The sequence below is a fragment of the Netta rufina genome (genome assembly GCF_964035555.1).
Source record: "Netta rufina genome assembly, chromosome: Z".
Lineage (NCBI taxonomy): Eukaryota > Metazoa > Chordata > Aves > Anseriformes > Anatidae > Netta > Netta rufina.
This window is the reverse complement of record NC_140126.1, coordinates 79,225,387-79,250,958: the sequence shown is the minus strand read 5'-3', so window position 1 is coordinate 79,250,958 and position 25,572 is coordinate 79,225,387. Positions and strand designations below refer to the sequence as shown.

General features: G+C 44.8%; 1 protein-coding gene across 1 annotated transcript; it reads right to left on the bottom strand.

The window, feature by feature from the left end:
• Nucleotides 1-420: 420 nt before the first annotated feature.
• Nucleotides 421-16,765, bottom strand: LOC311221551 (delta-1-pyrroline-5-carboxylate synthase-like; the record flags this gene model as incomplete). Its single annotated transcript, XM_084305611.1, has 8 exons — nt 421-494; nt 2,033-2,219; nt 3,917-4,054; nt 12,071-12,297; nt 13,396-13,496; nt 13,718-13,802; nt 16,054-16,198; nt 16,667-16,765. The coding sequence occupies 8 exons, from the start codon at nt 16,763-16,765 to the stop codon at nt 421-423; spliced, it is 1,056 nt and encodes a 351-aa protein (XP_084161737.1).
• Between the last annotated feature and the right edge of the window lie 8,807 nt (nt 16,766-25,572).

The following is a 25,572-nucleotide window of genomic DNA, read 5'->3' as shown; positions in this document are numbered from 1 at the left end:
TAGAGAGAAAGAAGCCAGAAAGCTACGTGTGTCTTACATACATCGTACATTTGTTTGAGGGTTTACCCTTTGAACAATAAGAACTAAATTAGTCAGGATTCCATTCTTATATCCTTTTTTGTTTTTCTTTTTCCTCTTCTTAAACAGACTATTGCGTGATCTTATAAAACCCTAAACACAATTTTTTAACACACAGAGCACTGCATGTTCAAGCCTGCTACAGCGATTTCTAGTAGTTTCTACCTCAGGAATTAATGTTTCCCTTGTCTTCTGCACTTCCTAGTATGTGCACCTCTTTACTTAGGTAACTGATACTCAGTTTTGTTCCAGTCTTTCCTTCCTCCCACACTGCTGAGGGAGCAAACGGCTTTGTGGTGCTTAGCTGCCTGCACACCACAGGCACATACAGAGTACAAATCTCTATCCATCAGAGAATCGGTTACTGGCATTCCAAGCACTGTCCACATGCTGGAGGAAGAACTCCACTGTTTTCTCTGAAAAAGAGGCAGAGAAGAAAATAGGATACAGTACAGAGTGATCATGCAGTCCAATAGGCACAGCCTCATACCGTGAAGAGATACAATAACAGAACTTTCACCTGCAACATTATCAGACAGTATTTAACAGCCTGGATTAAAGCATGTTCATACACACCTTCTTCGTAATATGTTTATCACATAGACACAACTGTAAATATTACAAGAAGCTTGCAAAGACAAGAAGTGAAAAGATGTCTAATTCTTACTACAGCCTAGACCTCGCAAACAGGGATAGTTGTATGACTGGGAAGAAGTGACAGCAGCCCCAAGCTACATTTTGCAGTCAGACAGTTAAACTACATGTTCAGCTCTACATTATCTCAATGGATACATGGAACTGTTCCAGATGGAAAGTCCTATAATAATGGAATTAATGGAAATTAATGGAAAGTCCTATATTAAGTTTATACTGAAAACAGTATTTGGGAAAGAGAATGCCGAAACACCACATGAAGTCAGCTAACTAACCCAGTTCAACACAGAACATGTGAGACTGGAGCAACCTCAAGCAGAGTTGTACGAGCCTTAGTACTCTGGAGGATGCCTTTCTCTGTAAGGCTGTAAGCTGCAAGTCAGTTGCCCAGAGCAATGGGACGAATGCTAAAGATGAACTCTATCTCCAGTACACACCCAAGTAAATCACTAGTGCACCAGGTAGTGGCTTACAGTATCAAATGCATGCCTTTCGGTGCTACTCGTTTAATTTCTGCAGAAGGTACAGAAACAGATGCCTGCTTGAATCTCACACTGATGAGCCACAAATCAAAATGACCTTACTGTAGCTGACTCTCAGAAGTTTTAGCCTTGTATGGAGAGTCATCCTTTGGCTGGGAGCAGTTCTAGCTACGTTTTGAAGTGGCAGAGTGTTCAAACCTCATGCAGAGGAGTGGAAGAAGCACAGAGTGGCGCATAGGAACAGAAGTTCGCGGCATCAAAGGAGCAAGAAACTGGGAACTGAGATACATGCAGCTTTTACGCTACAGATGCGGAACTGGGAAATAAAGGACAGGGAGAGATGGAGAAAAACACTTGTGGTCCTTGTTTGCAAGGCTTAAAAGCAACCTGGGAAGACAAAACGTATATAGTCTGATCTTTCTTACAGCCCATATTCCCTCTATAGAAGCTCACCTCTTCCTCCTTCGGAGGCCTAAAGACGTCTCCAGGATTCAGGAGATGTTTCTGCAAAACTGTCTGATGTGGTAAGTCTGTACAATACAGGAACACAAAGCAATCTGCCTGACAAGAGCATGCGTTGACTTGTCGTTGGCCAGTTGCTCAAACACATGCCTTCACCTCCTGGAATAAGGGCACACAACATGTTTTCCTTGAATTAAACACAACTACAGATAGATTTAGCTCATAGGGTTCCAGCTGATTATGCTCACTACAGAACCAAGATAAGAGAAACTACTGCAATGTAAGTAGTTATGCTAATAACAAGATCCCACAGTGAAACCAAAGCAGAAGCTTAAGGGAACAGATTGGTCACAAACCATTCTCCGTGACGGTAACATCCAGGTGAGAACTTCCATACTTGTGGATATGTTCGACACCCTCTTGTACACTGTCCACAACCTCAATGCAGCTCTCCAGATCCCCATATTCGTCGTGGAGAGATTTCACTTCTGAGGGGTTGAACGTCAAGTAAGAGGCAAACTTTGGGCCAGCATGAATCTTCACCTGCAATACCAGAAGTATTTTGTGCTGTAGATTGTACCAATGCGTAACAGGCAAAAAGTGCAGCTTGTTGTTCTGGGTATAGCTAGGATAGAGTTAATTTTTTTCATAGCAGTCCCTATACTGCTACATTTTGGATTTTTGCCTTAAACAAACCACTGTTTTGGCTGTTGCTAAACAGTGCTCACACAGTTCCAAGGCTTTCTCTTCTCCCCCCACAGTGAGAAGGTCGAGGGTCTGCTAAAAGTTAGGAGAGCACATAACCACAACCGATTCAAACTTAACCAAAGGGATAGCCTATGCCATATAATGTCAAAGTCAGCAATATAAAATGAGGGGAGGGGAGTTTCGAGGAAGGCAGATATTTCCAGGTTTGCAAGTCTCCCCTACAAAAGACCTTACCTGTTTTTATCCTTTTCTTTTGTAAACTGACACCAGCCCTCTCCAAAGTGTATGTTTCAGACACAAAAGAGTTACTGGGCCCAAAACAAGGCAAGGACTTTCAGTTATTTTACGATCCTGATGAAGAAGATCTAATGCATCGTCAATCTCTGAATTTAATCGTAGCAGCTAAGACACCTTAACAATGAGAGGGAGGAGTGGAGGAGCAGGTGCCGATCTCTTCTCTCAGGTGACAGCGACAGGACCCAAGGGAATGGCATAGAGCTGTGACAGGGGAGGGTCAGGCTGGACGTTAGAGAAAGGTTCTGCACCAAGAGGTGGCAGGGCACTGGAACAGGCTCCCAGGACAGTGGTCACAGCACTGAGCCTGCTGGAATTCAAGAAGTGTTTGGGCAACGCTCCAAGATGCATGGTCTGATTTCTGGGTGGTCCTGTGTGGAGCTAGGGGTTGAACTTGGTAGTCCTCATGGGTCCTTTGCAACTCAGGGTATTCTATGAAAAAAAACACAAAACAAAACACAACCAAACCAGACATTAAAAAAAAAAAAAAAAAAGACAAAAAGAAAACACAAGCGAGTGAGGACTTGCTCCTGACTAGCTATCTGGCAAGCTTCTCTTAATATGACTTTAACATTATCAGAACATGACCTATTTTACCATGTTTTCCTGCATCAATCACTGCTTGTATACACTATTTGCCAAATGGAAATGCTATGTGAAAAATCCATGTTTTAAGTGTAATTTAAGTACTTCACAAATATTTCTCTCGTGATGCATCTCTGCTACAAAACATTACGCATGTCAAAGCAATTATGTAGGACAGTGGCCTTTGTTCCTGTGGAACAGTGGGAGGGGGAAATAATGGGCGGGAAAATGGGTGGGAATAAAGGCAAGTGAGACAAAATGTTCAAAATATGTGGATGAAGCAGATTAGAGGAGGAGAAACATAAAATGGGAAATGACTGAGGTAAGAATGCAAGTTAATAGATTTAATCAGAATAGTATTTGGGTCCGGGAGGTTGCCAGCCAGTAAGTCAGAATTAAGAGTAGTAGAGAAAGGGTTGGGGAAATGCTCTTCCAAGGCAGAGAATGATTTTTTTCTATGTAAAAGGAAGTAGTTGTATCCCAGCAATGGCATGCAGCCACCCCAAAGAAGCTGCTTGCAGATCGTTTCTATGGAAAAGCTTGGGGTTGCATGGAGAAGCCAAGAAAGCTCTCCGAAAAGAGTACAAAAGTGTACTCTTTTGTTTTCTACATGCTACAGCACAAAAGTTGTTGCTTTAATTCTAGACACTTACTACTTGCACTGCATCTTTGACTCCATGAATGGAGAGTGCTTCTTGAGTCAGATGATGAAGGATTTGATTGCTGTATGTTGCCTCTTTTCCTCCTTTTATTAGCAAGCCATTTCCGCTAGCTATGGCCAAAGAAGACACCTGTCAGCAGGGAATTAAAACAACAACAACAACAACAACAAAGTGATCTGACTCCTCTGGGAGAATAACATCTGCAAAATAGAGTAAGAACAGGATTTTGCATTCTGCTGACTTACTCAATATTAATATACAGCACCAAGAATTTTTTCCGAGTCAGAACGTGTAACTCCAGAAATGAAGTATCTTAACGTTTCAGAAACAAACTTGAGCTTCAGGGTACTACTGGCAAAGGGAGACTGCAGTAAGTCAAAGGAAACCCTGAACATAGGCTCTGGCACAAATTCGCTAGCTGTATAAAACTATTTCAGATGCAAGAACTCTTATCCCTAATCATTCTGGCTGGAAGTAGCTAATGAGCTCTTCCTACGACGAACATTTTACTTGTGCTCTCTTATACAGAAGCCTTTTGTTTTATCACGCTGATTTTACGTTTATAACCAGAAGGTGTCCTTGCCTATGGCAGGGGGGAGTAGATGACCTTCAAGTTCCCTTCCAGCACAAATCATTCTATGATTCTATGACACCTCCCACTAGACCAGATTGCTCAAAGCCCCATCCAACTTGGCCTTCAATACTTCCAGGGATGGGGCATTCACAACTTCCCCAAGCAGCCTGTTCCAGTGCCTCACCACCCATAGTAAAGAATTTCTTCCTTTATTCTAATCTACATCTACCCTTTTAGTTTAAAGCCATTACTCCTTGTCCTGTCATTACACTCCCTGACAAAAAGTCCCTCCCCAGCTTACCCGAAGCCTGCTTCAGGTACTAGAGGGCCACTATAAGGTCTCCTCAGAGCCCTCTCTTCTCTAGGCTAAGCAACCCCAGTTCTCTCAGCCTGTCTTCATAGGAGATGTCCTCCAGCCCTCATCAACTTCGTGGCCCTGCTCTGGACCTGCTCTAACACATTTATTTCTTATGTTGGAGTCCCCAGAGCTGAATGCAGCACTGCAGGTGGGGCCTCACAGGAGTGGAGTAGAGAGCGAGAATCACCTCCCTGGACCTTCTGGTCATACTTTTGATGTGGCTCACGATACGGCTGGCTTTCTGGTTTGCAACTGCACATCGCTGCCTCATGTAGAGCTTTTCATCCATCAACGCTCCCAAGTCCTTCTCTGCAGGGCTGCTCCCAATCCACTCATCAACCAGCCTGCATTCATTCTTGGGAGTGCCTTGATGACGGTGGTGAACCTTGCACTTAGCCTTCTTGAACTTCACGAGGTTCTCATGTACCAACCCCTTAAGCATGTCAAGGTCAACTCAGACCAACTCCTTTTCCCTACTAGTGTCCTCTGGGTAAAAAACAGTCACCGTGTTTGATATTCTACCTCATCCTGCTGTCCACAATTTGAAAAGAATACTGAAAAAATAAGGAATACTTCAGAAAGATCCTTGTCAATTAGTGGAACCTTGCTGTACCCAGATACTGTGCGTCTTTAACATACAAAACTAGACATTAAAATGCAATTTGATTGTATCTTGTTAACAATCTGCCTCTCCGAAGATCAGCATCACGAAGGAAAGCTGCAGAGACAAGCTTATTTAAATAAATAAAAAACATCCAATCTGTAATGGGTTTGAAAACAGTTTGTTCCCTTTAGATAGTAATAGAGCACGGCTGTACTTCAGAACAATTGGATTTCTTGAAATCTGTAAGAAGCAGTCTGTGAAATATGATCTCAGAACTTCGCCTTGTAAGTACTAGAGACAAACATGCTATTGTATATTGTTATAAATGACCGAGTCCCAAACAGGGTTACAATCAAAGTTTACAATTTATTAAAGGAACAGAGGTAAGCAAACAGCACTGGGTGCGCTGGGAGTCTCTGCTCCACCAAGACGCACACCAGTTACATCAGGCGGCTGGTTTTTATGCTCCTAGGCTAATACATATTCATCACCACTTTTGGAAAAGGCAGGGGTATTATAATTAGTTTCCCGGAACCCGAACCATCCCACGGATGCATGCGTATCAGTCTCCAGTGGTCCCTCTGGGGGTCGCTCATACTGAAGGCTCGTAGTCTTCCTCACAAGTTTTGTCCTTCGGTCGTTCTTCAGCTTCCCCCCACCCCCCTTATTCAGTAGTCTCTGGGCCAGATGCCAGAAAGTTGTGTCTCATGCAATAGTCAGCAGTTATCTCAAAAAACTCCCCCCTATTCTCTTATCTCCCAGACCCGAGTCTCAAGGTTTACCCTTCAAACCCTCTATCAACACAAACTGCTAGACCATTCTTTTGCAAGATACAAGAACTATATACACTAACCACTCTGTTTCTCTTGGACTTGTGGTTATTTATACAAGGGGATGTAAGACAGAAGGTCACATTTCATTATGAGGCCCTAGCATTGTTCCATATTGACACGAATCAGATGAACATATTTCACAGTCCCCCATCTCCTTTTTCATGGTATTGATCCGTGTTTTCCTTTCCAATCGAGTCAATACTTGCCAAATTGGTATCAATTTTGGATATTCTTTTCTTTTTATTATCGTCAGGCAATGGGTTTTCTCTTCTCCCTGGTTCTGGGTCAACAGTGTGAGAAACTCCGTAGCCAGTAACTTAGGCTCAGGCGAGGATCTCAGTGAAGAAGTAATTTGTTCGCGATTGCAATGGCGGGCGCCCCACAAGCAGGAGAGCGCACCTACTAGTTCCAAAACACAGTTTATATACTTTCTGATGACAGGACCCTCCCCTGTTTCCCCACTGACTGGGTAATCCAGGTTCACCATCTATCCGATGCTTCACAAACAATGCATGGCCTTCACTTGCCGGCCTGTTAAATTTCAAAGTTCTTTTGACATTTTTACTGCTTGGAGAGGTAATGTTTCTTCACTTGTCTGACTTGACACCGTGATTTTCACCTAATTGTCCTAAGAAGTCTGGTTGTCTGCATTTTACAAGGTCGCCTGCTAAGCTTTCTTATCACTGTAAGCATCTCTCAGTACCACATTCCTGCCCTCTAAACAACGTAACTCTGCAAAAACAACATTCCTATTCCCACAACAGGTACTGCAGATATTTGCATTCCTTGTATAACTGGAGTGTATCAGCCTGGTAATAGAAGGTATTAAACATGGAATTATTAACAATTCTCCACATATCCACAATACAACCATCCTCATTTTAGCAAAACAATCACTGCCCATAAAGCCCCCTCCCATAATCTTCTTAGATCGATTCCATTCCAAGTTTGAACTGGGACGTGTGCAATCTTCTTCACTTCTTTTACAAGTTCATTTACAGCTTTTCTTTCTGTTGTGGTTTAACCCAGCTGGCAGCTAAACACCACACGGCCATTCACTCACCTCACCCCCTCCCTCTCTGGGATGGGAGAGAGAAATGGGAAAGTGAAGCCTGTGAGGTGAGATAAAGACAAGAAAGTAACAATAATAAATAATCATAAATAATAATAATGACAATGACAATAATGATGATAGTTCTACTACTACTCATGTGTATGAAACAAGTGATGCACAATGCAATTGCTCACCACCGCTGATGCCCAGCTGTCCGATGCCCAGCCTAACCCCGAGCAGTCCAGCCCTCCTCCCAGCTCTTGCTGCACCCCCAGCCTGCTCGCTGGCAGGACAGTGAGAAGCTGAAACGTCCTTGGCTTGGTGTAAGCACGGCTCTGCAACAATTAAAACATCAGCATGTTATCAGCGCTCTTCTCATCCTAAACCAAAACGTAGCATTCTACCAGCTACTAGGAAGAAACACCTTCATCATTAATCTCTAAACAGCAATTACTAAGGTTAGATTTTCCACAGACTTCTTCTTGTGCTAGTAAATAATCCAAAGCTAAGCGATTTTGATACAGAAGTAGATAAGTAGTCCTCATCTTGGTATTTTGCTTTGCAATTAAGCCAAGCGCACCTCCGGTTTTATTTACAACTATTTCCATTACAGCTTGTAACCTAGTTATTCTATTAAGCATATATATTGGGGTCCTATAGCCCCAGGATCCGTCTTCTGCCCATGTAGCTGGATCATAATAGGCAAGACGCCTTCAGTCAAGGGGTTGGGCCCACTTTCAGGGTCAATTTGGGCTTGGGATACCGTTCAGCCTGCCGGGGTGATCCAGCTCCTGGAAAACGAATCACAATTTTATATGGGTTTAAAAAGAAAAGTTCTTACGTTATTTTCTCGGGACAACCTCACCTTAGTGTGGGAGAAGTCCGGTCGAGGCCCTCTCACTCGGCAGTCAATACCCATCGCCTCCCTCGGTAGACCATACACACTGCAGTGGAGGGTCCTGCCCCGGTCTTGCCTTCTCCCTTTCCTCCCTTTAGGCTTGTCCCCTTTATTTGGCATCCTTAATTCATGCAGAGCCTCATTGCCAGAATATTAGTTCTTCTTTAGCTTTAGTTTCAGTTCCCCAGGAGTGGACTCAACCCTCCAGGTTTCGGTCGTTACTGGTCCTTTTATTCTGGATCTGTGGATCCAACCCCTTTCCGCTGTTCTCACAGCTGTTTCAGTAGTAAGTAAAACTTACTACTTACAGTCCCTCCCATCGGGGGCTCAATGATTCTTCCCTCCAGGTTTTTATTAAGACCTTGTCTCCTGGTTGTATCTTATGAATAGCAAATCCTAAAGGTGGTGTTTGAGCCATCATTCCAATTTCTCTTAGCTCTTGTAACCTCCTTCCAATGGTAATTACGTATTTCTGGATGCTACGCTCCTCAACTACATTTTTCCTAGAGGCATCCCTTGAGAATAAGGCATACCATATAACATTTCATATGGCGATAATCCGGTCTCACTGTGTGGTTTAGTTCTTATGTTTAAAAGTGCCAATGGTAAGCATTCATCCAGGGCATTTGTGTCTCGATCATTAATTTAGCCAAGTGTTGTTTTAGTGTTTGATTCAATCTTTCTACTTTCCCTGAGCTTTGTGGGTGCCACGGAGTATGGTATTCCCACTGAATACCTAATGATTGACATAATAATTTTATTATTTTAGAAGCAAAGTGTGTGCCCTGATCAAAAGCAATGTACTGGATTATCCCATATTTAGGTATCAGGTGTTCTAATAGAGCTTTTACCACCATTTGTGCCATAGCTCGAGCTACAGGATAAGCTTCTACCCATTGTGTTAAATGATCTGCTATTACCCATAGATATTTTATCCTCCCTACCTTGGGCAATTCAGTGAAATCAACTTGTACTTTCTCAAAAGGCCTGTAAGCTGTTTTTCTCCCTCCCGTGGCTGCTTGTCAAAACACTTTCTTATTTATCTTCTGACAAGTTAAGCAACGTTGCGTAATTTGTTTTGCTATTTAAAAAAAAAACAAAAACAAAAACAAAAACACACAGCTTCCTGCTGAGGCAGAACTATTAACATTCCTACATCCTCCTTCCCTGCTCATTCAACTTCAAATGGCTCTGTTAAATACTACATGTCACACCTTTAACACCGGGGACAACTCTTTTAACGCTTCCTTTATCTTTCTCCAGCCTGTACTTTTCTCACGCCAACACCAAAGGCTCAGTCAAGGGCCAATTAATTCCACTCCTTTTCTCTCTAAGATGCTGAAACAACGTATCAGTATACTACACTTCATCCTATTTTCCTTCTCTCCTCAAAAACATGGATTGCAAGATAGTGTTATAGTCGACTGATCCATAAAGTGGCCATTCAGCTTATATAGTGGCCACCACTGATTGCAATACTTAGTGAAAGTCCTCTTCCTTTCTGCGCTCCCAGTTCTAGCAATATCCTTTGAATGTGCCAGTGTGCACCCAAGGAGGCTTTCTTTAAAACATCTTTGTTTTGGATATTACTCATTTCTTTGATTTTCCATTCCCTTTTATTTATTTATTACTATTCCTTATTAGTTACTGTCCTTTGTTTCAATTTCCACGCAAACCTTTTTACTGTGGGTTTTTACTATCTTTTCCTAATCTTCTTCCCAATGTCCCAGTTCTCTGGGATTAAATGCCTCTTCCCGCATACAAACTTTACTATTTCAGGTTATTAAGGAGCCCCGTTCCATGTTCCAATCATAAATCCATGGAACTTCAGGAAAAGAGCTGAAGCACTCAGCCTTTCATCTTCTAGACAAACATTACCACCTTTTCCACAAAATTTACATTTCAACAGGACCGAATTTCGAGCCAAATGCCAAGTTTTCTCATGCACTTTCTTAATAAGCCCATACAAAACAAGGAATCACTCCTGTGTATCCGTCAATAAATACCATTTAAAAAGGCATTGACACCTAAATAAATTCACTCTCCCCCTTCTTACCAAATTGCCAGGGCTCAAGCCCAAACCACCACAGAAAGGACTCTCTCCGTTCTACCGCTTTGATAATCAGTCAGCCCCCTCCACCTCTCCAGTACTTGGCAAACTGACCAAACGCCACAGCAAATACACCAACACTTCTAAACTGTTAGTTACTTAGATAATGCTCCCGCCTTTTTTCTTGTCACACTCAAAGCATTTAAGAGCAAAAATAGGATCACAAGATACACTGCCAGGCCCACATATTGGGCACCACCAATCAAAACTTGGTGAAAACAGCACTTCTTTTTGGTCTGTCACGCACTTCGTTCGTCTCCGGCCGCTCCCCTCACGGAGAATACGCAACCGCGGATCGGAACTCCGCACTCGCTTCGCAGCTCACTAGAAGGTAAACTGTTAGTCTGCGATTGTTTCACCTTTACTGCAACTCAAGACTGAACTCTGAGCACTGACTCAATTCCGTGTATGCTATCTCCAGCTAGCTATCAGGCACACACTACTCCATGGAGAAGTCAAATTTCCTCGGTAATTGCTTACCCAAACCAGTATGAGATGCAATAGTAAACTATGGAGGAAGCAACCTCTCCTCTGCACTCAGAGTCCATCCTACTATCAGCTACAGCATGGGAGAGAAACCATATTATTCAGATGCAGAGGTATCAAAGATGATCCTCTGAAGTTACATCGGAGAACTTGAGGATGGGGGCTGGCAGGAAGAAAAGTAACAAGACAAGCCATCCTAAGTCTGTAAAAAAAGAAAAAAAAAAAAAGAAAGGTTGGGGGGGGGGAAGGGGGGGTTGAGGGTGGGAAGCCAGTAAGAATCAGCCTGATAAAACAAATGAGATAAAGAAGAGGAGAATGGGAGAGTTTGGCTAGGCAAGGCAAGACACCCAGGAGGCAAAGGCTGGAGTCTAGGAAGGCAGACTAGAATTTGGCAAGGAAACATACTGGTTTCCTGTGAAGAACAGAGCGAGCAGCAAGGAAGCAATAATGGCAGAAAGGGAGACTACTGCCTTTTCCTTTCACATGAACTTTGCCTAGAGCAGACTCCCCTTCAGTATGAAACGAGGACAAACACTCACAAAATTCAGTTGTGAAGCTGCCCTTCGGCAGTCTCTTTTTAAGTGCCCATACCCATCCCTTGCTCCTCAAATACTTGCTCATATGTTAGAGAAATGCTCAATCAGTCTTGCTAAAGATACCGGCAGTAAGAGCCTAGACTTAGCTTTTACACGCTTGTGGAAAGATATCATTCTGCCTCAGTGCAAACATGCAGTATCAGTATGGGACAGACCACTCAGAGCCTAGAACTTCTACTTCGTGCTGATCTTGTCAGCATATATTCTTAACAGTTGCAGTTTGTTATTAACGACCTATATTAAACATTTGATGTTTAATCGTAGCCTGCAATTCAGCTGTAGTCAGCATGGACAGAAAAGTGCTCATTGGTAGGAGCCTTGTAAGTTGCAAGTTAAGCAGGGAAGCTATGTGATAAGACACAGGCAGAAATTGCACCACCTGAATGTAAGCTAACTCCTTCTCTACGTTGGGTATCAAAAACCAACGCTGAATAACTCTCAGCATTGCACAAGCAAGTCCCAAGAAGACTGTAGTTTTCTGTAGAAAAAAAAAAAAATGGGATGACAGCAGAATTCATTTCAGAAGAATACAAGCAGAAGTCTTTTGAGGCAAGACTTCTTGCCGCCTTCCAATAACTCACCAGTAGAAATACACTTATGTTATCAAAGATCTCTCTGCCCTCCTCACATACCTGTGGGAGACAGTCAGTCTGGACGGGACTCAAAAAAATCGCAAGAAAGACCCCAACAGGCACTGTCACCTGCTCCAACTCTAGATCTTTTGCTATGCGTGCTCTCCGAACTATGCTGCCGACGCTGTCCTGTGAAGATGCTGCAATCTGACAGAGCCCAACAGCCAAGCTGTTCAGCTTTGATGTAGACAGACTGAGACGTTTCAACAAAGGAAGTGCCAATCTTCCTAGAAGAAAGAAAAAATTGCGCTCAAGATAGATTTATCTGGCTAGTTTCAAGAAAAAGTGACCTAATGGTCAAACCAGGAAAAAAAGCCGCTGTTTCCCACGCCGCAGCAAGAAACCTACCTAAGATGAACAATGTAAAGCATTAAGTTTAGTAGCTACAATCAAACTGCTCCAATTTGACAACGCTTTCACCTACCATCACATATACACCTAATACGATATGAATGATTTGTATATGAAGTAACATCCGCAAAGACAAAGTTTGTCCTATTTCTAGTACCGTTACACAACCGTGTACCTGAATTTCTTACCAATTTCTACCCTTGCAATATTCCTGGAAGGTTTGCGCACTAATTGCCTCTTTCTATTTCACAGATAGAAATCCCAAAGAGCAAAGGAACGCACAGCATTTCAGATTGGGCAAGAGCTGCCAGAGTTTTCTAGTCTGAACACGTTCAGGTAGGAAGTTTACTCAGAAATGTCCCTCCAGGCATTCTCCTCAGTACAAAATGGTTGCCGTATGTCTTTTACTGAACTTTACAATTTGTGATGCGCCAGTTCCACACATTTTCTAACCCGAGACCAGCTTCCTCACGCGCCACTCTTACACAAAAGAATGGATTTAGTCTGTGCTGCCTGAACTGTACTTTCCTCAGTCAGAAGGTAAGGTGGTTCTTTCTGGAAAGCATCATTTTTAAGTAACAACCTTCCCCACAGGGGCCAAACACTACGTTAACCAGCCCAGAATATTCATGCTATTTCATGCATGATGATAACAGGGAAGATACTTGCTAGATTTAATTTCTAAAGTGAGCCTCCTTTGGCAAAAGAAAACACTGTTCTATTTTTAGTTTTTTAAACAATGCTGTGGGTTGCTGCTTTCAAAGGCCTTTCTCTCCATCTTCTCTGATAGAGACAGCTCTTACGGAAGCTGCAGCTGCTTACACTGACAAGCTCTCAAAGTCCTGGGTTCCCTAATCTGTGACGGCCATAATATCCAATTGCAGGTGACAGACTACTCTTGTTCTGCTCCTTTCCTTTGAGGCCCAGAAAAGCTCATGACAACAGGTGTTCCATGAAAGGACCCGTAATATTACCTTTATTTTCAGCTTCTTCTAAGTCCTTTTTGTTTGCCAAGAGAATTTCTTCTCTCTGATCAGTTAATAAGTCAGCGAGATGATAAAAAAAAAATAAATCTCTGCTCTCTGAAAGAGAAAAGTGTCTGAACTGCATTCCTACACGAACTCCATGGTGTTTGACATCTGGCTCACTTCAGCTCATTCCTACTGACACATCTTCTCACTGGCTTGATGCCCTGAATACTTGGAGCCAGCTGATTTTTTCCAGGACCCATTTGTGTTATAAACCTGTATTTTAAAACTTGCCACATGTTCACAGCCTTAAAGAGCGAGAACATACTGTTCTCTCACCTGCTCAGGCTGCAGAGCTGCCAGCGTCCTGCTACCGGCTCGAGACATTCCACCCTGCTGCTCTACTGTAGGGCCTGCCAAAACAAACACACACACACAACCACAAGACATGCAGACAAAGGTGGAAGGAAATGAACACTAACCTTTCAACTTTCAACTCCTTACTCAAAGCAGGAAAACAGGTACGGTCTTAAGAGACATATCAAAGAAGTTTACTGTATGCCACAACAGGAAAATCTGTATCAGATACCAAAATGCTGCCACGGTCCCCGAGCATAGCCCTTTTCAAGGCATCACAGAGATTCAGTAAGATCATCCATGTCGTAGGGGACAAACAAGTATACAACCTGTATCAAGAAGACTTGACAAAGAGCAAAAGAATACAAGGACAGCTACATCTCAGGGAGTGGGAGGCTACTGCAAAAAAAGGAAGGCATCCTTTGAAAAAGTTTAATTACATAACTACTGAAAAGAGAAAAGATTGCAAAACAACCTGGGAATGTGCAAACAATACAGGAAGCCAAAACCAGCCTCAGCAACAGCTTGCACAATAGCTGCTCTCTCTCCGCTCTGTGTACGTTGAAGGGCTCCTACAGAGGAGAGGTTTTTTTCTTGGCACGGATGTCAAAGAATCCATCTCAAACTGAAATGATACAGAACAAGTTTTGAAACAGAAACTGAAGGAACAAGTCAAAAGGCTCAGGCAGCATTTCACTAAGGAGTTCTCAAGGAGCTCCTGGATAAGCTACGTTTTCACTTTTAACTCTTGAAATTGTCTGTAGAACAGATGACTTGGCATGTGACTAATATGCCCGGACTTCTATTCAAGAAGTGTCCTACAGAAATTGCCAGAGCAGGAATTCCCACGGTAAGGAAAATAACAGGAGGTATAGTGGGAAGCGTAAGAAAAGAACTAGGGGACACTTGATTAATAAGACTTAATGAAGGACTGTTAAAACAGCTTTTTAAAGCAAGGTCATACTTTATAATGTGGCGTGTATTTTTGTGTTCTTTGAACACAAAAGGGGTGTTGGACCACGTGACCTCTGGAGGTCCTTTCAACCTCAACCAGCCTGTGATTCCTTTGCAGCCACTATGCAACAAAATAGCAAGTACAATTCACAGCAGATAAACATGAAGCAATGCAGAGACAAAAGGGGAAATCAGGCCTTGGTAGTGCACATAATCCTATGAAAACATCACTTCAATGCCCATCAGCGTTGAACAGCAACTTCCCTGTTTAAGCTTTTGGAGAAGGCCTAGGAAAGGCAACAAAAACCATCCACAATCTAATCAAAACTCAAAGTTAGCCTTGCTATCTCATAAACTGAAGGTTCACTTGCATCTCGGACGCTACACAAACTTTTATTTTCGCTCACCTTGAAAGGGTCACAGTAGAATAAAAACAGTTTCAGCCAAGAGAAACAGGGATCGACAGATCTTTGGAACAGTTTCTGTAGAAAAGGACTAAGAAAACACCTTTTTCATGTGAAAAAGCAATGAGGGAAAAGACAATGTCTCATCATAGAAGTTGAACAGAGATCGATCACCCATGTTCTCTTTCCATACAGAAGGTGGGGGCATCAAAAGCCAGCAGGAAGCAACTTTCACTCCTCCTGCCCACAAGCACACACAAAGTAAAGCAAGCAGTTCTTCACATAGTGCTAGCTCCAGAGTTTACACACAATACCTGGTTAAGGCTCGTGACTCCTGTGACCCATGGATGCTAAGTGTTTACCTGGGTCCAAAGGATATGGCCAATTTTTACAAGAAATCCATTTAGCATTTTTATACTCCAAGGCATTTGCTTGTCTTACAGTGCAAGTCACGAGTATCACTCTATACTTGTTCTATTCTGCTAAGATCACAGATCTTTGGTCTGACTTTCTGCGGCCCTTGTTACATTGTCACAGCAACACACAGGCAGGAAAACATTGCTACATACAGTAACAAAAGACTGAGTCATAAGAAGAACCTAGGATAAAACATGAAACCGCACACTATCTTAGTTCAGCACTACATTCTATATGCATGCTTTCACCCTGAAATCATCAATAAGAGACGATAACCTCTAAGACTGAAAACAAGACAAATTCTACTTAGTTCTCTGAATGCAAGGCTGATGCAGCAAGTCATCAGCTGGAAGGAACCCAAGCAGAGGATTCAAGATGTTCCATTCCAACATTGAAACTTACCTTTCCAAAGCCGCTTGTCAAGCAGAGCATAGTTTCCCATTTGTTGAACAGGCAGGCCTAGCCAAATTTCAACCCTAAACTGCCAGGGAATCTCTACTGCTCCCAGCGTACATATTACTTCCGTACTCACCTGCAGGTCTTACCTCTGAAAAAAAAGTTCCAACTTTCTTCCCTTCTACAATATCTGTGATGACATGACCCGAGATTTTCGGGTGGACTCCATTTGCAATCACTACAGAGGTGCCTCCTCGCAGGGCCCACAAAGCTGCTGTCACCTACAGTGAAGGAGAGAGCCAGTTCCCAAAAATGCACTTGTTAGTTGAATCCCCATCCTCAACAACAATTCTTATGTTGGAAGAAGCCCTTAAGACCATCAAGTCCAAGCATCAACCTAATGCTACCACTAAATCATATCCCTAAGTGCTGTGCCCACACGTCTCTTGAATACTTCTAAGGATGGGGACTCCACCACTTCCCCGGGCAGCCTGTTCTAATGCCTAACCACCCCTTCCATGAAGAAATGCTTATTTAGTACCCAGATATCCAGTGCTGCTCAATAGAGTTGTTCCTCCCTAGGGGTAGGGCTTGCCATTTCCCTCTCCTGAACTTCAAAAGGTTCCTGCCTGCCCCTATCTGCAGCCTGTCAAGGTTCCTCTGAATGCACCGCCCCCACCCCGCACAAGGGCCATTTCCACAGAAGCCACCAACCACCCGCCGCCTCGCCCCCTCCCTATCCAGCCCACCGTGGCGCGCCACCGACCACCAGCCTCGTTGCGCCACCCCTCCTCGGCGTCCCGGCCTGCCCCGACAGCTTCTGCCCATGGCGCCGGCAAGCCCTGCATGCTGCTTCTGCCCTGGCTTCCTCCAAGCCAATCACACAGTGCTTCCGCCCTGATTGAAGACAGGCCCTGACATCACTTCCGCCCCAGGTTCCCAGCCAAGCACAGCGTGTCCCCACAGACACAGCAGAGCAAACACACAAACTAACATTGACATCCTACCCGTAAACGTGCCGTAACAGTGACTCACCTGAGAAAGAACTGCATGCAATAAAGGCACCTGGTACTACATTAGTTTATTCTAACAGATCCTACTAGCTGTCACCTCAAAAAGACGTGCGTACCGCTCTCTACTTGGAAACGCATCAGTCCGTCCGTAGACTCTGACCCACCTAAAGAGCCCTGCAACTGACTGAAGGAAAAACAAAGCACTTACCCCAAAGAGCAGCCCAGGCAGAAGGAGCTCTCTGATGGCATACCTGGGGCTCATATACCGTTTGGCCGCGCCCAGCACCCAAGCCCAGTCACCTGGGAAAGGGAAGGGGCAAAGCACAAGAAAGTAGAAAGAGAGCAGAAGGAGCAGCAGCTGTTGTGCTGTGGGCCTTTTTTTTTTTTTTTTTTAAGTCTGATGGCACAACTTTGTGCAGCGCTGCCTGGGCACACATTTCAGATAGAGCTAATGAGCAGCTGAGGTAAAGGAGCTGGGAAGAGAGAGGTGTTGCAGCAGGTATGCTGTGGCTGTGAGGTGCCTCAGGGTGTGCTTTTTCTCTTGTTTCTACAGGTGCTTCTTTAGGCAGCTTGGAGTCTATGGATTTCTGGATTTTAAGTGCTTGGAATTCACTTAATAGAGGGATATTTAGCAGAGGTTGCTGGATCACTGGTTTTAGGGATGGTGGGATACACTTCTGGTTTTGAGTTATATTTTAATCACTTGTGTAACTCTCCAGAGAACTAAAAACAGCTTGATTACATGCTCCAAGAGGCTTGAGCACGTAGGCACAGTATTACTAAGAGACTGAGCAGGGTCGTATCAGAGTTACCTTTTTTCATCTGTAAAGGGTCTGTGATTACCCCTGCCGGGCTGCTGTGTGTGCGTGGCTTTTTGGCATCTGTGGAGCTCAGTCGCTTTTGTGTGTATGTTCTTACTTTTTGTGGGTTTTTGTTTGGTTGGTTGGTTGGTTGTTGTTGTTGTTTTTGAGAGGCAAATAGTGCGTGTGCTGAGCGTGGTTGGCAGGAGGAGGTGGGGAGCTGTCTGGCAGGGAAGCTGTTCAGGACTGGTAGGTTTGGTTTCTAGGAGCATGCGGCATCCGTCCTGTGTGATGCGACTGATTCTTGGGCAGGAACGTTCCAGCTCGTGTGTCTTAAATACCGTAGCTTGTGTAGTGTGTGTTGTGTGGCCTGGGCAGAGTTTGCTTTGGCGCTGTGAGCCGAGAATCTCAGTTAAAGCTGGTGAGCAGCTGGAGTAACGGAGCTGGGAAGAGAGAGTATTGCAGCAGGTACACTCTGGCTGTGAGGTGCCTCAGGGTGTGCTTCTCTCTTGTCTCTGCAGGTGCTTCGTGCAGTCTTGGACAGGGAAGGGAAATCCCCATGTCACGGAGCAGTGAGGGAAGGTGAGAGTGTTTTCAGCCTGGTCATCCCTTATCCAAAGCGAACGGAAGACACTCAGGTGTTTCCCTCAGGGTCTGAGGTGAGGCTGTTTGGGATAGAGGAGCAGTGTGGCAGGTGGTTGTTTGCAAGCACAGTGGTCATTTTGTCCTTTTGTGTTCCCAGGTGGCATGGGTGATGCTGTCTACTCCTTCTGAGCTTGGACTTAATTTCCAGGTACAGAGGCAAGTGGACCGCTGTTTTGAAAGGATACAATTAAAGATGGAGTCGCTTGTGTTGATGAGGGATGGGTGCTAACGCTGGCAGCTGAAAGTTTATCTTCTGGCTGTGTTTTCCTTTGTTCAGGCTGAAACTCAGTGTGCAGTCCAGGACGTCATGACCTGAGCTGCCTCTGGAGTGACTCTGGTGAGTGATGAACAGAGGTAGCAGTTGTTTTTGGGGTGCGGTTGTCACTGCAGTTATTTTCCTACATCCAATAGAGTAAAATTCCAGTTTGCCTTTCAGAGGTGCTTTAAGTGGCTTAAGAGAACAGGTGGAAGCATCTGCCACGTGGGGCAGGTAAGAGGCTGAGGTTAAGGAGGGGATGAGAGTAACTGTCCAAAGGCTGCTGTGGGTTTTGCTGCTGTGGTTGCTTTCTCCTCTGTTTATCAGGTGCCACAGGCAAGGTGGGCTGTGATAGCCCTTAGAACAGGAGCAAAGCAGGTCTCTGGAATGCTGCGTTGTTCCTGAGAAAGGTGTTGTAGAGGAAAAAGGTTGTCTTGCGTGGCGGTTCCTGATGGCGGTCTTCTTCCGTAGGGGAAGAGGTGCCTGAAGCCCCATGCTGTGTAGCCTGAGCACACCTCATTGAGGATGAAGCCTGCTTTCCAGCAGTTCCCAAAACTGTGTTGAGGCTGAAACGCTGTGTCTGTGCTTGGGTTGGGTTTCAAGTTTTCATGCTGTGTTAGGGATGGGTTTCAAGTTGGTGCAGCGGAGGGCCAGGACCCAGTGTCCTGTAGTGTGTTTTGACCCGTCAGCATGGCCTTTTGGTTCTCAGATAGCCTACTCAAGTATGTGATTTTTCCTGCAAGTGATATTATTACTTTGAATTGTTTTTCTTTGGCATGTTGTGCTTTTTTTTTTTTTTTTAATGCTCCTGGATTTTTCTTTCTATGTAAAGAAAGGTTTGAGCTAATTTCAGTTGAAAAAAATCCAGTTACTTGCTTGGTCATATTGTCCTTTCAAGATTAAAAGCTGCAGCCTAAGCATGCGGAACGTTGCTTCTAGAAACAGCCCGATTCTCTTGTCTGCACTCTGCTTGCTGTTGAGCTAAATCAGATTAAAAACAAACAAACAAACAAAAACACGCCAGCTGCTGCTTCTCCTTCTGCTCTCTTTCTACTTTCTTGTGCTTTGCCCCTTCCCTTTCCCAGGTGATTGGGCTTGGGTGCTGGGCACGGCCAAACGGTATATGAGCCCCAGGTATGCCATCAGAGAGCTCCTTCTGCCTGGGCTGCTCTTTGGGGTAAGTGCTTTGTTTTTCCTTCAGTCAGTTGCAGGGCTCTTTAGGTGGGTCAGAGTCTACGGACTGATACGTTTCCAAGTAGAGAGCGGTACGCACATCTTTTTAAGGTAGCAACTAGTAGGATCTGGTAGAGTAAAGCAACTGATATAGTACCAGGTGCCTTTATTGCATGCAGTTCTTTCTCAGGTGAGTCATTGTTATGGCATGTTCATGGATAGGACAATAATGTTAGTTTGTGTGTTTGCTTAGTGGTTCTGGGTCCCTCAGGATTTTTGCAGTATTACGGGGCTTACTGTGAGTCTTTGCCTGTATGTCAAATACTATCAAAGTTACAACCTTGGTGGCAAAGTGAGGGAGCAGGGTTTAGGAGAAAGGTATTGTCGAAGCTCCCTGTGTAAGCATGTATCTGAAACCAGCAGCAGTAGGCATGTAAGGTGTAATCTTGTTCAGGGTTAGGGACAGTTTGTTATATTTCTGCAGCTTTTGCCTGTGGTTTTGCTGGCTGTTGAGTCTTTAGACCTTGCATCCTTCTAGATTTTAAGAGCTTGGAATTCACTTAGAAGAGGGATGCTTAGGAGGGGTTGCTGGCTAACTTGTTTTTGGGAAATCGTGGGGTACGGTTCCTTTTTTTGGCGTTACATTTTAATCTCTAGATATATCAAGCCATTTGTGTCACTGTCCAGAGGATTCACAAAGAGCTTCAGCACGCATTGCAAGGGGCTCGACTGCATAAGCGCAGTAGTACGAAGAGACTGAGCAGGGTCACCTTTTTCATCTGTAAAGGATAAGTCTGTAATTACCCCTGCTGGGACTGCTGTGCATTCATGGCTTTTTGGCATTTGTGGACTTGAGGGTGTGTTTCTTTTTTTCTGGCTCTGGTCTCTGTGTCTGAGTCCTCTGCAAGAAGCTGTACTGTTTGCGTGTCCATCGTGGTCATGACCTTCTCTCTTTGTTTCTTGTAGCCCAGGGCATGGGCACGGAAACTTGAACGAAGCACGAGGGTGAGTGGACAGCAGTGTGGGCCCTGAGTTGGTCAGTGGACTGTGTTAGTCTGCTTTGCCTGTTGGGCAAACTACCTTGCGACAGCAGAGTACGTCTCCTGCCACGTTTCTGAGGCGCGCCAGACGTCAGCAGTTCTAGTTCCTGAAATGCTGGAGATGCATCTCTTTGGGGTGTTAGGTGGGCGAAGCGGTGATACTGGGCTGGGGAACACGGGTCTGGGGCTTCTTGGCTCTTGCGGTAGGGGATGAAAGAAGAGGAGTGGGTATAGACCGTTTTATGGATTGTCACGTTTGTCTGTTCTTTCTCCTTGATCTAAGCCCCGCGGGCTTGGCTTGGCACAGTGAATGGAAGCGCTGGGTGTGGGTTGGGAAGGTGAGTGGAGAAAAGTTGGAAAACGGGCATTGTTTTTGGTTTGGTAGTCTATTGGTCCACCTCTGGGTGACTCCTCTTTTCCAGGGATGAAGAAGGTACTGGGAACATCCTAGCTGGTCTCTGTGGTCCACATTGAGGATGGATTCTGAGCCCTGAGAATTAAGTTCAGGGGCAAATCTCGGGTGTTGGCAGGGGGAGGCAGGGAGTTGTCTAGGGGGTGTCTATCTGATTTCAGTAGCAGAGCAGGTCAGTTGACTACTGTTTTGTTTCTGAGGAGGGTGCTTCCCTGGAAGAAGTTTGGCTGGCGTGCTGGTGCCTGATGGCACTTTATTTCTGCAGGTGAAGAGGAGCCTTAGGCTTGAAGCAGTGTCCTGGCTAGCCTTTGTGTTCCTTGATGAGGATGGAACCTGCCTCCCAGCATTCCCAAGCTAAGCTGGGGGGGCAAGTGCTATGTTTGAGTTGGGGTTGTGAATGGACCCATAGGGCAAGGGTCTGTGCTTGTAAGTCATTGCAGCGGATGGGGCCTTTCAGGATTGATCAGGTCAGGCAGAGATGATGTGTGGGGAGTTCTGTCACGTACAGCGTGAACACGTGCCAGGCAGGGCAGTCCCAGCTTGTTGTCTGTGCTGTGCTGTTGCTCTTGGTGCTCGGCAGGCCCTGGGGAAGCCATCCTGAGGGTATTGAACACTTGACCTCATCGGAATAATGCTGATGTTCAACTGGGAGCTGAGCACCTCTTGTCTTGCAGTAGGAGCTTAAAGGGATCACTTCTTCCGTGCGTGTAACTTTTATTTTGTATCAAATGTTTCCTGATATGATCATTATGTGTTACGCGCTCCTCAGGTTTTGATATCCTCATCGCCTTCTTCCACTGGACAGATTAGATGGGCAACTTGGTAGCCACACTAAAGGTCCTAAATGCTTGTTTCGTCATCAATTCTGTGATTCTGTGATCATAGGGCTGATCCAAGCACTTCTTGTCTTGCAGTCACAGCTTAAAGAGCAGATGCGTTTTGGGTCTTGTGCATTTTTGGTTTCAGATTGTGTCCGTTTCCATTGTCGCTGTTGTGGAAGTCATCTGGGCTTCAGCAGGAGCTCAGGCTTGGGAATTCATTTCTGAAGCGTTATTCTTAAGGGGTTTGCACTGCCCATCCTTCCGGTCTCTTGTCTTAAAGGCAAGCATTCTATGCGTCCATCATCCCAGTTCTGGCGGTCACTTTCAGTCGCAGGTCATGGCATTTGAGTCTGTCCCTGGGGTGGCCACAGATCATCTGTTCTGACTCACTGTCACTGTAGGGCTTCCCTCTGGGAGTTGTCATTCTGCCTGGTGTCATTCTGTTACGCTCCTAGATTTTTCTTTCTATGTAAAGAAAGGTTTGAGCTAATTCCAGCTGAAAAGAGTTTTTTGTTTGTTTGTTTTTATCTGAATAGAGTAAAACGATCTATTGATGCTTCCTTAGCTGGGCGTAGTGCCCAAGAATGGGGAGAGAATGAATGGCCTCCTGAAAGAATCATACAGCATTATGGACCAGCTACCTGGAACCGGAATGAGGTAGTATGGGGGCCCGAGAACCTATTTGTAATTTGAATTGAATAATTATGTTGCAAGCTGTCCTTGGAATTGTAACTATATATAGTTACAATATATATAATCATAAACCATAAAATAGCTGAACTGGGAGCTGCAGGGTTGATGTGGGAATGTTGAGGTGAAACTCTGTGGTTTGTAGCACGCAGGAGGTCAAACGAATGTATTGAATGATCTTTGCTGGTCTAAAAGCACACCAATCCCAGCCATGTAAATCCCAGCTGAAGGTATAATAACATGGTAGAGTAGCATGGCTCTGCTCTGAGATGAGACATAATTTGTGGAAGCAGAGCAGAAAAGATGCTTGTGAGTAGATGAATTACTGATCGTTTTGACTCTAGGAATGGATGACTTCAAGGAGGGAGCTCCTTCAGATATCAAGACATTGCTCTCCGAAGTAAGACAAAGGTTTTGTCTGAGAGAAAGGGAACAAAAAGTTAACCATTCATGTGTTTGGGTTTCTGTGTGGTTTGTTGTTGTGTGTTTTTTTTTTTTTTTTTTTTTTTATGCACATTTAAAATGAAGTGACTGTTTTTGTGCTGGTTACATGCGGTGTCTTTTATATCCATTTAAATTACGTTTACTCTGGGAAAATGTTAGGCAATAATGGAATAATGAAAGTTAAACTTGATTTTGTTGTTACACCAGACTGAAGCATGATTTGAATCAAGTAATTGGAATTACAGTAGGCTAAAATTGCTGAAAAACGAGTTTGGAAAGTTGAAATGCATTTATTTCCTATTAAAGCTTAATTAAAACATTTGGTTGTTTTCAGTTAAGAACTACTGGATTCATAAATGTAATACACAAATGAGAACATTTATGAAGTTTAATATTTAAACCATACCATTTTCAAAATACAGAATTGTTAATTTTATTGAACAAGTTTTCCAGTTTTCAAGCAGTGACCTTGCAAACAGTTCAGGTAATCGGTGACCCTTAAAAGCACAAGCCAGTGTTTTCAAAACAAAACAAATCTCCTACTTAAATATCCCTTTTCTAGTGATCTTCTAAGAGGTTAATTACTAACCACCGTTTGCTGCTTATGTTACCATCCTTATCCTCCATCCTTCACTCCTTATCTCTTCTTCTCTTAAACTTCACGTTGCCACTGTTGTTTTCAACCTTTCCTCTTGGATGGATGGAGCAACATGAAACAACTTTTCTAGCCAGAATAGAATAATTTCTGAATTTTATTTATGTGTTAGCATTCTTCATTCTGGTTGTGTCAGTGGTCCGCTGACTTAACTGACCAGCAGCCTGCATTCCCTGCCACCAGCCCCTAACCAACCCCCAGAACAGAAGAACTGAGCAACCATTCTGGAAGGTTCTGGTGGTGAATGTTGTCATGAATATATGAATGTTCTTTACCCTCTTCCAGTCTTAATCCTATTTGTACTTTTTTTCTTTTTTTTTTAATAACCTCATTGGAAGAAGTAGCTCTATACATTTGTACGGGGTCACAGCGGCTGCTGCTCAGCAGGCATTGATCTATGGAGGATGGCACTGTTAGCCCACCGTGTTGCTGGAGGGCAGCCACTAAGCGATGACCTATGAACCAGGTCATCACCTACCAACCAGGTGATTGTGATGACCCATGGTGGCAGAGACCAAACTGTCCTTCAAGAAGGCCCCAGGCTCACTGCATCGTCCGGTGCTGAGGGGTCTTCATCTCCTCCCTCCCAGCTGGGCATGGTTGTCTTCTGCTGAGGTACCCCGGTACCACAGGGCACTGACCATAGCATCTGCCTGGGAGGGGAAGTACCCGTACTCTGAGATGGAGAACAGGAGCGTGCTCCTCCCCGATCTTCTTTCTGAGGACTTCACCTGGGACAGCCAGATCCCCAGGCTTATCGTGGGAGTGCTGTTCTTAGCGGATTTTTCAGGTGGGTTGGGCACGGTAGAGCCTCCCCGGAAACGAGCCATTGGGACACACCAGGCCCTCGGGGGCCCTGGCCCGTAGATGGCACAGCTATCTTGTCGCTCTTGAGGACTCCTGCTGTGATGGCTAAAGAGAGCACGGATTGGCTTCTCTTGCGATGCAGCGACTGACAGGCGCTTAGGCTTGGCAGCATGGGACTGGCTGCCAGGCCCTGTGGCCCACGTAGACATGTCCTGATTTCTGCCTGTTCTTCCTGCAGGTTTCACTTCTTTGTCAGAGAAGTGTGTCCAGCAGAGCGGCACAGACAGAGGTGCTGACGAGCTGGCACAAACACTCAATGACTACATGAGCGACGTTTTGGAGGGTAAGAGCCATGCTGCCAGGCTGTTGTATATGGGGCCCTGAGGTTGCTTGCGGAGGGCAGAGGCAGCCTTGCTGCACCAGCTGCTCCTGCCTCCTTGGAAGGGCTGTGGAGCTCACTGTGGCCTGGGGGGACAGTGGGAGCCGTGGGGCTCCCGTGGCAAGGGAGGAGCGCAGCAGGTCTCTTCTGCTGCCCACAGTGATGAGGGAGGCCCCAGTGGACTGCAGGCTGGCAGACGTGCCTCCAGGCAACAGGAAGGGCTGGAAGGACTTTGCAGGGAATTACAGGCCCGTCAGCCTGATGTCAGGATCAGGGCAGGTTACAGAGCTGTGTTTGGGATTTAGTATGAGACTAACGTTGGTATCACCCTGATGTTTTAATTGTTGCAGAGCAGTTCTTACACTAAGCCAAGGACTTCTCAGGTTCTTGCTCCGTCCTGCCAGCAGGCAGGCTGGGGTGAAGAAGAAGCTGGGAGGGGACAAACCCAGGACAGCTGACCCAAATTGGCCAGAGGGCTAATCCACACCATATGGCATCATGCTGAACAATTATATGGGGG